This window comes from Lepus europaeus, chromosome 7 (assembly GCF_033115175.1).
Source record: "Lepus europaeus isolate LE1 chromosome 7, mLepTim1.pri, whole genome shotgun sequence".
Taxonomy (NCBI): domain Eukaryota; kingdom Metazoa; phylum Chordata; class Mammalia; order Lagomorpha; family Leporidae; genus Lepus; species Lepus europaeus.
Window position 1 is genome coordinate 53,017,343 of NC_084833.1, and position 14,283 is coordinate 53,031,625.

Consider the following 14,283-nt stretch of genomic DNA (forward strand, 5'->3'; position numbering starts at 1 on the left):
CATGAACAGAGGCAGCTCCACGTGCCCCCAGGACGAGGAGCCCTCCTCTGCCTCCATATGATGTGTAGCCTCCCAGAGACGAGGCAGGGCTGAATGAGGACTCACTGATCCACACCAATACCCGGCTAGAGGCCCCCTGAAGCCACGCACATCTCTGTAGAAACATCTCCGTGTGCTGGGGCGGCCTCTTTGCCCAGCCGGCGTGCAACACTGAGAGAGGGGAAGGTGGAAGGCAGAGGCCCTGCCCTTGCTCAGCTCCTGGTAGGACAATGCTTCGCTTCTGCACCTGCTGCCGCTGCCAACCCAGGTCACAAAGACAAACACGGTGGCGAGGCCCAGCCAAGAGGGACGTACCTTAATGATGACCCCTTTGTCGATCAGGCTCTGCTTTTTGGCGGTCATGACGAAGTAGTGGGTGCAGTCCTTGTAGTAAACAATGTTCTCAAGATCGATCCCTGCAAGGAGACGCGGTCATGGCTCAGACCTACACCCTCAGTGCCAACTGTGTGCAGGGACGGTACCACGCCTCCTCACAGGGCCCAGGACTGAGCTGCAGAACGCTCACATGATACACCTGAGACACGCTTTGAACACATACAAGGTTGGAAAAGGGAAAACAGAGGCCAGAAGTTACCCGCACCAAGGCAGCTTGCTTAGAGTCCCGCGGTAGCATTGAAAATATGCAATGACTGTAGGGGTGCCAGCCAGGAGAGCTGGCTGTGTTGCTGGTCATGGCCATGGGACCTAAGCAATGGCACAGTCGGGATTTGAACCCAAGCCTTTCTGGCTCCAAGTGCCATGCCTGTCTGGCTGGCTGTGGCTTCCCCCAACCCCTGCCCCATCTGGCTCCATGCCCCCCATGCGGCCAGAGTGGGATACGGATATGGGAATTCTCCAAAGACTACACCAAGGAATGTCTCTCGCATTCTCTGCCCAGCTGCAGTGGTAGGAAGACCTCAGTGTGGATGGCTGGGTTGTATCTTTTTTGCACTTCCCATTAACTGCTAAACATCCTACAGACCAGGGTTCTGTACCGACAACTGTGCTGTGAGACTGCAGCTTGGCCCAGTGGTTCTCAGATGGTGGTCCTGGACTAGCAGCACCAGCATCACCTGAGAACTTGGAAGAAATGCAAGCGATCGGGGCCGGATCAGCCCGAAGGAAGCCGGAGCTCTGGGGCTGCACCAGCACTCCATGTCTTAAGAAGCTCTCAAGGTGATTCTGGAGAACACTCAAGTGTGAGAGCCACTGGTGCAGCTTGTTGGAAAGGAAAGAAAGGGACAGGCACGTGGTGACCCAGGAGCGCTCAGCGCAAGGTGTGCCAGGTAACCATAGGAACCTCTTTATTACAGTCAAATAGGAAACAGCTGCAGGGCAGAGGGCCCCGAAAGAACCAGAGGAAATCCATCATTGTCACTGGGTGAGGACACTGCTGTGAGACCATGGCCCACGGTGACAACCACGGCAAAGTGTAAAGGAAGCTCGCTGGAACGTTTGGAAAAGCACTGTCAACGGCCTGTCTAACTTAACTTGGTGGTTTAAGTGTTTATTTTCTTGGGTTCTGAGGGGAAGGAAGGGCTGGGGAATTCTTAAATCATTCAAAAGGACATAATATGCTCAAAGGAAATATCAAAACGCTTAAGAAAATAATGCAATGGTGCTGGAACTCAGAGGGTCATGGAGTGGGCGGCAGGAGGCACGGTCTGGCTCCAAGAAAATGATCTTCAGGAAAGGCCTCAACAGCAACGTTTGGATCTGGGAAGGTCTGAACCAGAGTGTGCAAGATGCCTGCTGGAAAGTGCCAGAGAGTAAACACGCCTGGCCTTGTGGGCCATAAGGCCTCTCACAACCGCTCACAGTGGGAGACGCCGTGGGCCACGATGGAAATACATGGGCAGAGAAAGAGAGGCCTTCCATCCACTGGTTTACTCCCAAATGGCTGCAATAGTCAGAGCTGTGCTTTTCTGAAGCCAGGAGCTTCTTCCAGGTCTCCCACATGGGTGGCAGGGGCCCAAGCACTTGGGTCATCTTCTACTACTTTCCCAGGTCATAGCAGAGAGCTGGATCGGAAGTGGGGCAGCCGGGACTCTAACAGCCCATATGGGATGCCAGCATTGCAGGTGGCAGCTTTACCCGCTACGCCACAGCACCACCCCCTCAAATCAGACTTTATTTAGGGGCCTGGACATTTGAATTTCACAGAAGTCTTACATATCACAAAATATTATTCTATTTTATTTCTTCATTTCTTAAAATTATAAAATGATGTTTAGCTTAGACACAACACAATAACACGCAGCCAGCCTGGTTTGCCAATCCCTGGTTTAAAAGCTTCAGGCAGTGACCACACATCTACATGATGGAGTGATCTGCAGCCCCCAAAACTGACCATCAGGTGGACCAGGTTTAAAATGAGGGGCCAGCATTCTGGCGTAGTGAGTAAAGCCACCACCTGCAATGCCAGCATCCCATGTGGGTGCCAGTTTGTGTCCTGGCTGCTCTACTTCCCATCCTGCTCCCTGCTGATGTGCCTGGGAAGACAGCAGAGAATGGCCCAAGTGATTGAACCACTGCCACCCACATGGGCGACCCAGATGAAGCTCCTGGCTCTGGCCTGGCCCTGCCCTAGCCATTGTGGCCATTTGGGGAGTGAACCAGTGGATGAAAAATTTGTTTCCTTCTCTCTATGTAACTCTGCCTTTCAAATAAATAAATAAATCTTTTTAAAAAAATTGCAAATGTGTTGCTGATTGGGAAAAGCAGAGCAATCAAGAGTAGGGACACTAAGATTAGAGCCATAGCAATGTCAGAGTACGCGGGTCGGGGAGAACCGCTGAGGAGGAACACAGCATGGCAGAGATGATTCCTGAGCTGGGCGGTCATCCAGGGGCAATTTATTTTCAGTATAAAGATTGCATTTAACATGATTTTGTTTTTCAGGATACATATACAGAAGTCAGGTTAAGAAGAAAGGGCAGAAATTGGGAATTTACTTGGCAAGGGGTGACTCATCACTCTCTTCCCCCTCACCCTGCTTTGTTCAGCTCCACCACCCTCATCATCCTCTATTACCATACACTGGGTATTTTTCTTACTTGTTGACCATTGACCCACATGGACCATAGCTCCAAGAGAGCATCATTGTGTTTTGCTCACTGCTCCGTCACAGGCCCTAGGATCGTACTTGGCACATAGTAGACATTCAACAGACACTTGTTGAGTGAGGGAGCCCATGCATTCTGTGCTCCAGGCCCATATCTGGGTAACATGTGATGCCAGTGGGTGGGCGTCCCCAGATGGCCCTCCAGGGGAAGGGCAGTACTGCACAGAGACACCGAGGCCTCCTCAGGTATCACCCACAGCACAGTCTGCTGCTTCCTTCCTCAGAGTGCTCCTGAATCTCCCAACCAGCCTCAGGCATGGCGCTGGGCACCCTGCAGCAGGATGGTTTACCTGGGTGTCCTCCCCGGGCAAGGGCCCATTGCAGGGGGAGCATGACAACCTCAACCTTACACCCCACCACCTGAGTACCTGCATATCACAGGCACTCAGTAAATGCCCAGCAAGGAAACACATCTTATCTACTTTTTTTCCCTCAAGAATGTTCCCCTTGTCCTTGTAGGAACCTGCCTGTGGACCGAAGGAGGGGTCTCTGCCACTCCCTGGACAGAGTGCTGAGAGCCCCAGAGGCCAGCTTGCCCCTCTCTGAACCCTTCAGAGTTTGTGGCCAGTGGAGAAAGGGGAAGGGCCCACCTGTTTCTTCTTTAAGGTCCTGAAAAAACTTCTGGTTGAAGATGAAAGCCACGCCACTGATCTCCTCCACCTTGGCCTCCGCCGTGCTGTTTCTGTTGATGAAGTTGGCGGTGATCGCGATGGCCAGCTTCCCACGGAATTCTTTCCTTCTGAATCCTGCACCAGGAGAGAGGGAAAAGTGGGTCTTGCTTCTGGGTTTGGTGTGAAAACGGACCCCCCCCCCCCCAGAATAAACCCACTGAGATGCCTATGTTCAGATGACCCAGGCACTCAAAACCAGGGTTCTGGGTAGCCAAGGAACAGGAGCAGGAGACAGGCTGGGGTTTGAGTCAATAGGACTTTGTCCTTTTCTCAAGGCTATAGGACCTATGCTCCCTTTAGGCTTTTGAGAAATCAAAGGCTAACATCAACTATAGCAGGCAATCATAAAGCTTGTCTTTTTAAAGATGAACTTGGCACTGTACCAGACACACTTTTGAGAGGCCCATGTGCACTTGGAATGTATGTGATGAAAAGTACTTAACTAACATGTTCTGTGCTTTTTTCACCATTTAAAAGTAAGATTATTGAAGTCCTGCAGGACAGGGATTTAAACAACTCTTCTTTGCTTCTCCTGTTGTTGTGGGATGCACTGTATCCCCACCTGCTCTACCTACTCCCTCCAAATTCATATGCTGAAGTGCTAAGCCCCAGCACTTGTGAATTCATATGGAAACAGGGTCATCGCCGATGCAATGAGTGAAGAGGAGGTTATACTGGGGTAGGGTGAGCCCCAATCCACAATGAGTGGTGTTCCTACGCAAAGGGGGGATTTGAACACAAGACTCGCTTGCAGGGAGCCTGCATGTGAATGAGAGGTACAGATGTGCAAGCTCCCTCCTGCTTCTTGCTGAGAGCAGAGCTAAAAATACACAACCCGGGAGCAAGGTCTGTGCTGGAGAGGGGCAGCCCTACCAGCCCAGGACACCAAGGACGGGCAGCAGAGCGGCGTGGGACACTCTTCCCATTGCCCTCAGAGGGAAGTGACCTCAGGGACGCCTTGGTCTTGGATTCCCAGCCTCCAGAAAGTACACACAGTACACTTCTCTTGTTCAAGCGGCCCAGTTGTGGTGCTTTGTCAGGATGGCTGTGTCTGGAAACTAACACACCAATCCCAGTGACTGATGCTTCGGACACACCCAGTCGATGTGTGATGAGCTGACAAAGTTCCAAATGCAATGCATTCTAATTCCTCAGCCTTCCTTTTCAGACGGCCACATCATAACTGTACATATTTAGGTATACAGTGCAGTACTTCAATACAGGTCTACACTGAGCAAAGATCCCAAGAGGGTAGTTACGTATCCCTCCCCTTAGACGACGGAATCCCTCTCCTGGCTATTTAGAAAGACACATTGCCTTACTGTCAGGTGAACAAGGCCGTGTAACAGAACACAAGAATTGATGCTCAGGCTTCTAACACAAAGTGTTTTTAGAATGTGATGACACAGAGGATGGCAGCAGTGCTCTCGTTTCAGGGGAGTGCCTTCTCCTTCTCTCCTCCACTGCCTTTTTTCCCATCTGATTTTTCCTGCAGCCCCACATTCTCCACCTGCCCTAGACATGCTCTTTACTTTGCTTTCCTCCAGACACTCCCAACTCTGGTGGGAGAGTGGTCCCAAGTTCATGTATCGGGAATTTAAACGTTCAGAATATTTGGAGGTGGGGCCTTTGGGAGGTGACAGGGCCATGAGGGCTCTGTCCTCAAGAATGGATGGATTCACTAGGGAATTAATGGATCAGTGGGTTGGTACGGGAGTGACTGTTGTAAAAGCAAGTTCGCTCTGGCATGCTTATTCCATCTCGCTGTGTGATGCCATCCAGCACGTTGTAATGCAGAAAGAGGGCCCTCACCAGAGCCAGCACAGTGCTGTTGCACCTCCCTGACTGCAGAACCATGAGCTCTCTCTCTGGATAAATAACCCCGCCTCGGGCCCTAGGCATGAACACAGGCTTGGTGGACACAGCCTTCTACAGCCACCTTCCAGAACTCCCTGCACACTGCTCAACACATACTCCAACCTCATGCTCATTGCCAGTCATCTCTGTCAAAGTCCCCTTGACTGGAAGCTTGGGTCTCTATCCAGTAGCCTTCCTTCCAGCTGTTCCTTTGTCAAAGGGTCCCCAGTGGCCACCACTCTCCTGTGTGGTATTTGTCAGTGTGTGTGTGTGTGGGGGGGTAACTGTGTCCCTCGGGGGCATTGGGCAATGTATGGAGGCCTTTCTGGTTCTCACAACTGGGAGACGCTGCCTGTATTGAGTGGGTAGAGGCCAGGGACACTGCTGCACATCCTACCCCACATAAGACAGTACCCACCACAACAAACAACACAGCCCCAGAGGGCAACAGTGCCAATACTGAGAAACTCTGAACCGGTCCACCTGGCTGCTCCTACGTTGCTCAGGTAGCCTCATCCTTCCCACCCTTTTCATATTCACGAGATGCCAAACTTTACTTAAGCTGAGCACAGATTTTGGATTTTGAAATATTCAACATTTTACCAAACACCCAAATGACTCCATAAACCCCTGAGACTGCAACCTCCAGGTTGGCAGCTTAAGAATTCCTCGTCTGATCCTGGGTATTGGTGGAGGGGAGGTGGGTTCAGAAGTAGGGACAGAGGGGAGCAAGCAGCAGTGGGGGCAGGGCAGGTGGAAGGGCCTTGGGCAGGAGGCCCCCACACGGGGAGTTTGCTAGGGTCAGCTCTAGTTCAAGGAGAATGTCCTGTCCTCAGAGAACGTGCCCTTGCAGGTAGGCAGCCATTTGTAGCCTGTGGTCCTTCAAGGGGGCATGCGGGAAAAGAAGAAGGATCCCTAGTCTACGAGATGCCTTCTGGGCCTATTTACAACATGACCTCAACTTACTGCAGTTACTATAAATTAGTACATAACCCGTGAACTAATTCATCTTAGGGCTGGGGTAGAGGTGATCAAAGCACTTCCTGGCAATGGGGTTTGTCTCTCTCTTTTTAAAAAAGATTTATTTATTTATTTGAAAGGCAGAGTTTTTGCTTGTTTGTTTGTTTGCAGAGGAGAAGGGGACAGAGAGAGAGAGAGAGAGAGAGAGAGAGAGAGAGACAGATATCGATTGATCTTCCATCCACTGGTTCACTCCCCAAATGGCTGCAATGGCCAGAGCTGAGCCAATCAGGAGTCAGGAGCTTCTTCCAGGTTTCCCACTTGGGTGCAGGGGCCCAAGCACTTGGGCCATCTTCTGCTGCTTTCCCAAGCCATAGCAGAGAGCTGGATCAGAAGTGGAGTAGCCAGGACTCGAACCAGTGCCCACATGGAAGGCCAGCACTGCAGGTAGTGGTTTACCTGCTATGCCACAGTCTGGCTAGATCATACCCTAAGGACCTAAGGAAGCACACTATGCTTCTGGCTTTAGAACCCAGATAAGCGTGGCTTTGCACCCCGATGCTTTAGGCAAACTCTAACTGCCCAGCACTGGGTGTGCCTAAAAGTTATACAAAGAGATGAGCCCCTTTTTCTTGAGTATTATACTTGAAAACAAATGCATTCCATTAACAGTATAAAATACTTACCTTAGACGGAGTGGGGGTCAGAGTTCTGAGCACCACAGGGCTCGGTAATTGTATGTTGACTTTTCCCCCATGGCACTTGATCTGTTTAAAGCATTGTTTTCCCCACCCACCAGTCCTTCCCCAGCCCTCATCACGAAGCTCTGGAGAGTTGTGCTAGATTCTGTAGTTGGGAAAACTGACATCCAGAGGGATTAAATAGCTGTCCTCCGTACTCAGCCTCCAGGCAGGCAGCACAGCCTGTGCCTCTGTCAAGACCCTACCCCGGGGCCAGCACTATGGCAGAGTAGGTTAATCCTCTGCCTGTAGCACCGGCATCCCATATGAGTGCCAGTTCTAGTCCTTGCTGCTCCTCTTCCGATCCAGCTTCTGCTATGGCCTGGGAAAGCAGCAGAAGATCTTCCAAATGTTCAGGCCCCTGTGCCCATGTGGGAAACCTGGAAGAAGCTCCTGACTCCTGATTGGCTCAGCTCTGGCCATTGCAGCCATTTGGGGAGTGAACCAGTGGATGGAAGACCTCTCTGTCTTTCCCTCTCACTGCCTATATAACTCTATCTCTGAAATAAATAAATAAATCTTTAAAAAAACAAAAAGACCCGCCCTCCAGCTTCGACACCTGCCATCCTGCTCGCCCTTCTCAGTCCCTCCCCGCTCCCCCTGCCACTGCCTTCTCCCATCCCCAGCCTGAAGAAGAGGAAGAGCACTCACCTTCCAGGGTGTTCCTGCGGCCATCAGCACCAATGATGACATCAAACTCGAAGTCCGACAGGGCGTGGTCGGCGGGGAGGAATTCTGCCCGCCAGCCGATTTCTACAGGACAGAAAAACGGGACGAGTTGGCGGAGAGTGGTGGGGAGAGGGAGCAATGCTATCCCCGCTATGTCACTATGTCGGGTGAGAAGTCAACAAGGCAACCAGGTCTGTGCCCCAAGGCGCACCCTCCCGAGAGCCTGGAGAGTCCAGATTCTCACGGTAATCTGGCCACCCTCTGGCTTCATATCACTTCTGTCCAGGACAGAGGAAACAGTGACATCAGCACCAGGCACCAGGTTGCCAGGAGTCTGGCTTCAGCGATTCTCGAACTAGTATCCCTCATAGCTCATTTTCTCAGCAGATTCGCTTACATTCTCTCCACGGTCTCCATACGTCCCAGGGCCTTCCCACTGCTAAACAGACCCAAAGGATGTGCAGAGCGTCAGAGCCTATTTGGGTGACTGCTTCGTGCTCACCTGCTCTATAAAGCAGCACACGGCCCTCATGAAACAGGTTCAGGGCAAGCAGGTGAAGCCCAGTTGGCTCCAGCAGTCAGGATTTAATATGCACCAGGGGTCTGGGAAAGGCTCAGCGCCCATGTGACACCACATGGTGAGAGCTGTCCTGCTACAAAAGTTGCCTACAGCCTCCCCAAGCCTTAGATGTTCTGGGCACAGGACACCAGAAATCCGAGGGGCACCCTCAGCAGGGAACTGCAAAGTCTCCGACACTGAGCTGGCTCAACACACACAGCCCTTCCCAGGCAGGAGACCTTGACCATGAATAAGATGCAAAGGCTTCATGAGAAAACTCTCTGTAAAAGATGAGAATTTAAATACACACTGGGAAGAAAGAGAAGCACAGTAACACAAAACTATATGTGTGAATGCTATGGTTAAAAATATTACATACCAAATTATATATTGAATCTTTATTTCAGAGTTGCTTTTGAAGCCTCATTCTCTCTCTCTCTCTCTCTCTCTCTCTCTCTCTAATCTGAGAGAAAGGGAGGGAGAAAAAATGTTCCCACCTGCTGGTTCACTCCCCAAATGCCAGCAACAGCCCAGGGTGGGGAGCAGAAGCCAGGAGGCAGGAATGCAATCCCAGTCTCCCACGTCAGGGGCAGGGACCCACTACTTGAGCCATCACCTACCTTCTCCCAGGGTCCACATTAGCCAGAAGCTGGAACTGGGAGCAGATCTGGGTCTCCACCCAGGATCTCTGATAAGGGATACAGGTATACCAACCGACAGCTTAACCACTAAACCAAATGCTGGCCCATAAAAGTCCTACTAGCTTCACCGGATTTTAAAATATCTTAGGGGTACAACAGGTGCATCCACATGTCTGTGGGTGAACCACACAGCATGAATTGAGCATGTGAATGAACTTTATCAAACTTTATCAAAGCATCTTCGCCTTCTAGCCTACTTACTGGCTAGATTCCATTTGTCAAAGGAGCATCTCCTAGGGATGGGATGACCAAATTACAAAAGTCGGATGGCTTAGATCCTTGGGGAACTGAAGAGCTCATCTAAAACGGTAGCAGGGGGTCAAAAAACGCCAAGCATCCTTCAGTGATAGTACTCTCAGCAGCTCCTAACAGACGGACGCCTATGGACGCACTCGCTGAGAGCTCCGAACATCATGTCTGCTTCACAACACCCGACTCACAGAGAGAAGGGAAAAGTGTACTGTACTTTGGTTTTCCTGATCTTCAGGAGGCTCCAGAACTTTCACGAACTCCACGTTCACATGGATTTCCACGCCCAACATCAGCGCCACCTTAAACAGGATGAGCTGCAGCTGACGAATACCTGTTGGGCAGAAAGGAGAGAAGCAGTGGACCGTAAGGAGTCATGCCTGTGTGCCTCCTGTACACAGCGCCCTGTGACCTCTGAGCGTAGAAACAGATCAACGACAACCATCACCAGTGAGGCGCCACACCCTGAGCGCAGTCTCATTTAACACCAACCACTGGGATTATCACTCTTCATTTTCATTACACAGTTGAGAAACTGAGGCTTAACAAGGCTCAGTGACTTGCAGCCATTCATTCTGTCCGACTCCAAAACCCTGCCCTGGTTTGTCAGAGGACGGTCTCACGTGGGAGGCTCTGCCTTTTCAGCCTCCTTCCCAGGCTTGGGTCTGGGTGTGATGTGGTAAAGCTGGAAGAAGAGCACCTCAGTGCCCGGCCAGTAGTAAAGCCACTGCTCAGTATACAGAGTTGTGCTCAAGTTCATAGCCATTGCATGGTGAAGGGTGGGGTGGGAAATCTTCCCTACACCACTGGGCTTGTGGTTCTCCCCATCCTCCTCCTCACTCTTTCAAACTCTCCAACAAACACAGGCTCAGTTTCTTCTCGTGGCCCTGGCCGCTCAGCCTAAGCAGGTGCACCTCCCGATACTATTCTGCAGATGGAGCAGCTGAATCCCCACACTCAGCACACGAAACACAATGTGCCTGTGCCCTGCAGGGCATGGATGTGGAAACCTGCTCGAATAGAGGAATCTCGGGACACAGAGGTCCTGGAAGCTGAGATAGGGGGCAGTAGGAACATCTCACCCCATGGAGAGGTCCAGGACCCTGGAGGCCACACGAGGCCAGGGCACCTGGGAGATCTTGGTGACAGTCTCTGTGGTACGGTGATGAGGGAGAAATCTGACCATACAGGCAGGAGGTGTAGACTGTCTACAGCTCCCCTTTCTAGAGGGAATATCCGAGGTAAGGAAAGGTAAGGAGGCACCCGCAGAGGGCTGGAGGGCTGCTGTGAGGGGAGGAGCAGGCTGTGACAGGGACAAGTGGGCGGAAACCCAGGGGGACCGTGTGGGGAAGGAGGGGGCCAGCTGTGCTGATAAGGGAAGCGGGGTGTGAGGGAGGAAGGAGCGGGTCCTTGGGGGAGGAGGAGGCGAAGGTGCTGGAACGGGAGCACGGCCAACGCCCCCGGCCCAAGAGCACAGGAGGCGGCCGTCTGTGACAGCGAGGTGGCCACGGTGGTCTGGAAGGGCCGCGGCGGGGACCAGAGGAGGCTGCCGCCCTGGAGAATGGCTGAGCAGCGCCGAGCCCACAGACCGCGGCCGGCCTGGAAGGAAGCCAACTAGCTGGGACTGAAAGAACCGCGGCCGCCTCCTGCCAGGAAACTGAACTTCCAGGGGAGGCTGGCCTCTCTCCAGTTCCAAGGTTCTTGGTGTGTCTGGGCCCAGCACACAGTAGGTGCGCAGTATGTTCTCCCTGCCTCCCCTTTCCCGGGCACTGTCGCTACCCTGGATGGTGCTCTCTCAGTTCCAGAGCCCTGTCAGGACCGGGGCTTAAACCAGAGCTCCATCAGTGGGGACAGGAGGGGCTCCCACGGCGGGGAGGCCATCCCGACAGCCCCAGGGACCCCCAGGACCCCCAGGTGCCCGGCACCACCTCTGGAGGAGAGTTGTCTCAGCATCTTTACTGCCCATTGGTAACCGACACGCATTCTTCCCTGGCTGGGAGAGAACACCCAGAAAGCTGACGCTGCAGCTCTCGGGGCAAGTCCACGTTCCTTTCCGTTGTCTTCCTGGAATTTTCTCATCCCAAAGTGGGAATAAACTCCAGGGCCACTGCTGGTAAAGTCTCTTGCGTCTGAATAAATTACACCCTGTGTGGCTGGTCATCCTCTCCAGTCACCCCACCTAGGCCCCACTCCCTTTTACTATTAATTCCTGTCCTCTTAAGAACATAGCTCTCGGGGCCGTCCCCGACCAACCCCTGCAGAAAGACACTGGGTGAGAGGACACAGCCCTGGATTCTGAAGGCTGGGGGACCATGACAGCTCTGGGCTCACTGTACATCAGGGGACGTATTTTCCTGAGCACCTATTATGTGCCAGCTGTGTTAGATCCTTGGCCCCATTTCATCTTCTCAGCAACTCTGAGACAGGCGTTCTGTGCATTGCATAGCAGCTAGAACCAAGGCCTGGGGAGGGGAAGGTGTTTGGGCCAAAGCCCACAGAACTGCAAGACACCAAGTAGCCCTTCACTAAATGTCTGTTAGATGGACGTGTGGTGCCACCAGGCTCCTGCAAGATGCAGCGGTCTGGGCCCCCTAGTCGTAGAACGATGTACCCCACCAAGGTCAACACCCTCTTCACGGGGCCCCACTCACTGATGTGGTCGATGGAGCCAGCACAGAACTTCCCGTAGAACTTCTTGGCTCCCAGGCCTCGCAGGTCGTGGATGGTGAACGGCCAGAGGTGCAGCACGTTGTTCCGGGAGAAGGTGTCCCTCTTTTCCACCACAACCACTTTGGCTCCCAGGAAGGCAAGTTCAATGGCAGTGCGCAAGCCGCACGGCCCTCCCCCAATGATGAGACACTGCAGAGGTGAGACAGAAGGGAGATGCTCAGGAACCTCCAGCAGCTGGACGTGAACCCTAAGTCAACAGTGTGAGTGAGGAACAAACCCCAGTGCACCAGATCAACAGGCAAGTGCAACCTGCGTCCCTGGCAGGGCCTGCCATTCACCTGTCTGATACCATTACCTGTGGTTCTGCCACACCCCTGTCACTGTGCTGTGTCCCAGGAGGGACACAGAGGTAAAGGGACTTGGGGAGAAGGATGAGTAAGACACATGAGGTTCAGAGTCAGACTGAACTGCGTTTGAATCTCGGCTGGCACTGGGCTTTACTGTCCTCTGGGAAATGGGTGTCCTCCTCTTTCCTTCTAGGCTCACTATACATAGGATCTGTTTCAAAAAGCATAGAGTGCATCTCTGGATTAGCCTTGGATTAGCCAGTCATTTCTTAGCCACAACACCAAAAGCGCAAGCAACAAAAGGAAAAGTTGGTAAATTAGACTTCATCAAAATTAATACATTTGGTGTTTCAATGGCCATGATTGAGAAAGTGAAAAACCTCTGCAGGGGAGAGAGAATGTTTGCAAACTGAATAACCAATAGAGGATTTGTACCCAAAGCACTTAAGGATTTTTCACAATTCAACCATGAAAACACGAATAGTCCAATTAAAGAATAGGCAGAAGATTTGAATGGATGTTTCCTCGAGAAGACATACACGGGAGCCAGTGCTGTAGTGCAGTGGCTAAATCAGAGAAGATATACAATGATCAATAAGCACCTGAAAAGATCCTCAACATCATTAGCCATTGGGAAAATGCAAATCAAACTACAGCGAGCTATCACATCATATCTACTGGGGTGATTATAACAACGACAACAAAAGACAGAGAATACCAAATGTTGGTGACAGATGGAGACATTGGAACCTCATACGTTGCCGATGGGAATGTAAAATGGCACAAATGCTTTGAAACAGTTTGGCCATTTCTCAGAGTTAAGAACTGAGTTGCCACATGAGCCACTAATCCCACTCTTAGGCGTATACACCCAAGCGAAATGAAACCCATGTCCGTACAGAGATCTGTGCACAAATGCTCACGGCAGCATCATGTATCATTGACTTGACAAAAATGCAAACAGCCCAATGTCTTTTAACTGATGGTGAGTAAGCAAAATGGGGAGTATTATTTAGCTATAACAAGGAATGAAGATCCAAAACACGGATAACCTTAAAAGGATCTGTGTGTGATTTCTCTGATATGAAATGTCCAGAACAGGCCCATGTGTAGAGACAGAAAGTATACTGGTGGTTTCCAGGGAATGGGGCGGGCAGGACTGCGGAGTGACTGCTAATGGAGTTTCTCTTTGAGAATGTTCTAGAATTCGATGGTGGCGATGGCTGCACACCTTTGTGAACTGTATATTTTAAAAGGTGAATGTCACGGTGCATGAATCATGTCTTCATAAAAACACATCCGAGAAAAAAGCAGACAGTGGTGCAGGGCGTGGCATATGCAAATTTCACTGCTGTGACCTGGTGCTGGTCCTCCAGACTTTGGAATAAACATCTAGAACCCAGGGTGATTAGTTTTATTTGTAGCTCAGCAGGGAAACAGCTAATCCTGCCTGGTGGGCTGAAAGGACTTCACCAGGGACAGTCTTTAAAAACGCTGATTATTGCTATCATTGCAGCCTGCATTCATCGAATACTTAGGATGCGTTGGGCACTTTTTCAAGTGTTTTATGTGTTTGGCTCTTAAATGTCACATCAAGTCCTTAGGTGCTAAAAGCAAAGTAACAGAAACCATGGTTTCACAGAGCCAAGAGTCAAACCTAGGTGGTCTCATTCCAAAGCCCACCATGCTGATGCCTC

General features: G+C 51.5%; 1 protein-coding gene across 4 annotated transcripts in view; it reads right to left on the minus strand.

Moving 5' to 3' along the window:
* The window catches only part of LOC133763168 (F-actin-monooxygenase MICAL2), a 138,873-nt gene that overhangs the window by 42,607 nt on the left and 81,983 nt on the right, over nt 1-14,283 (minus strand). For all 4 annotated transcript variants that reach the window (XM_062196487.1, XM_062196490.1, XM_062196488.1 and 1 more), the window contains exons 4-8: nt 12,221-12,428; nt 9,787-9,903; nt 8,043-8,144; nt 3,754-3,909; nt 355-455 (exon numbers count right to left, since the gene is read on the minus strand). In XM_062196487.1, coding sequence (XP_062052471.1) covers nt 355-455; nt 3,754-3,909; nt 8,043-8,144; nt 9,787-9,903; nt 12,221-12,428 — 684 coding nt within the window. The remainder of the gene's footprint in view (nt 1-354; nt 456-3,753; nt 3,910-8,042; nt 8,145-9,786; nt 9,904-12,220; nt 12,429-14,283) is intronic.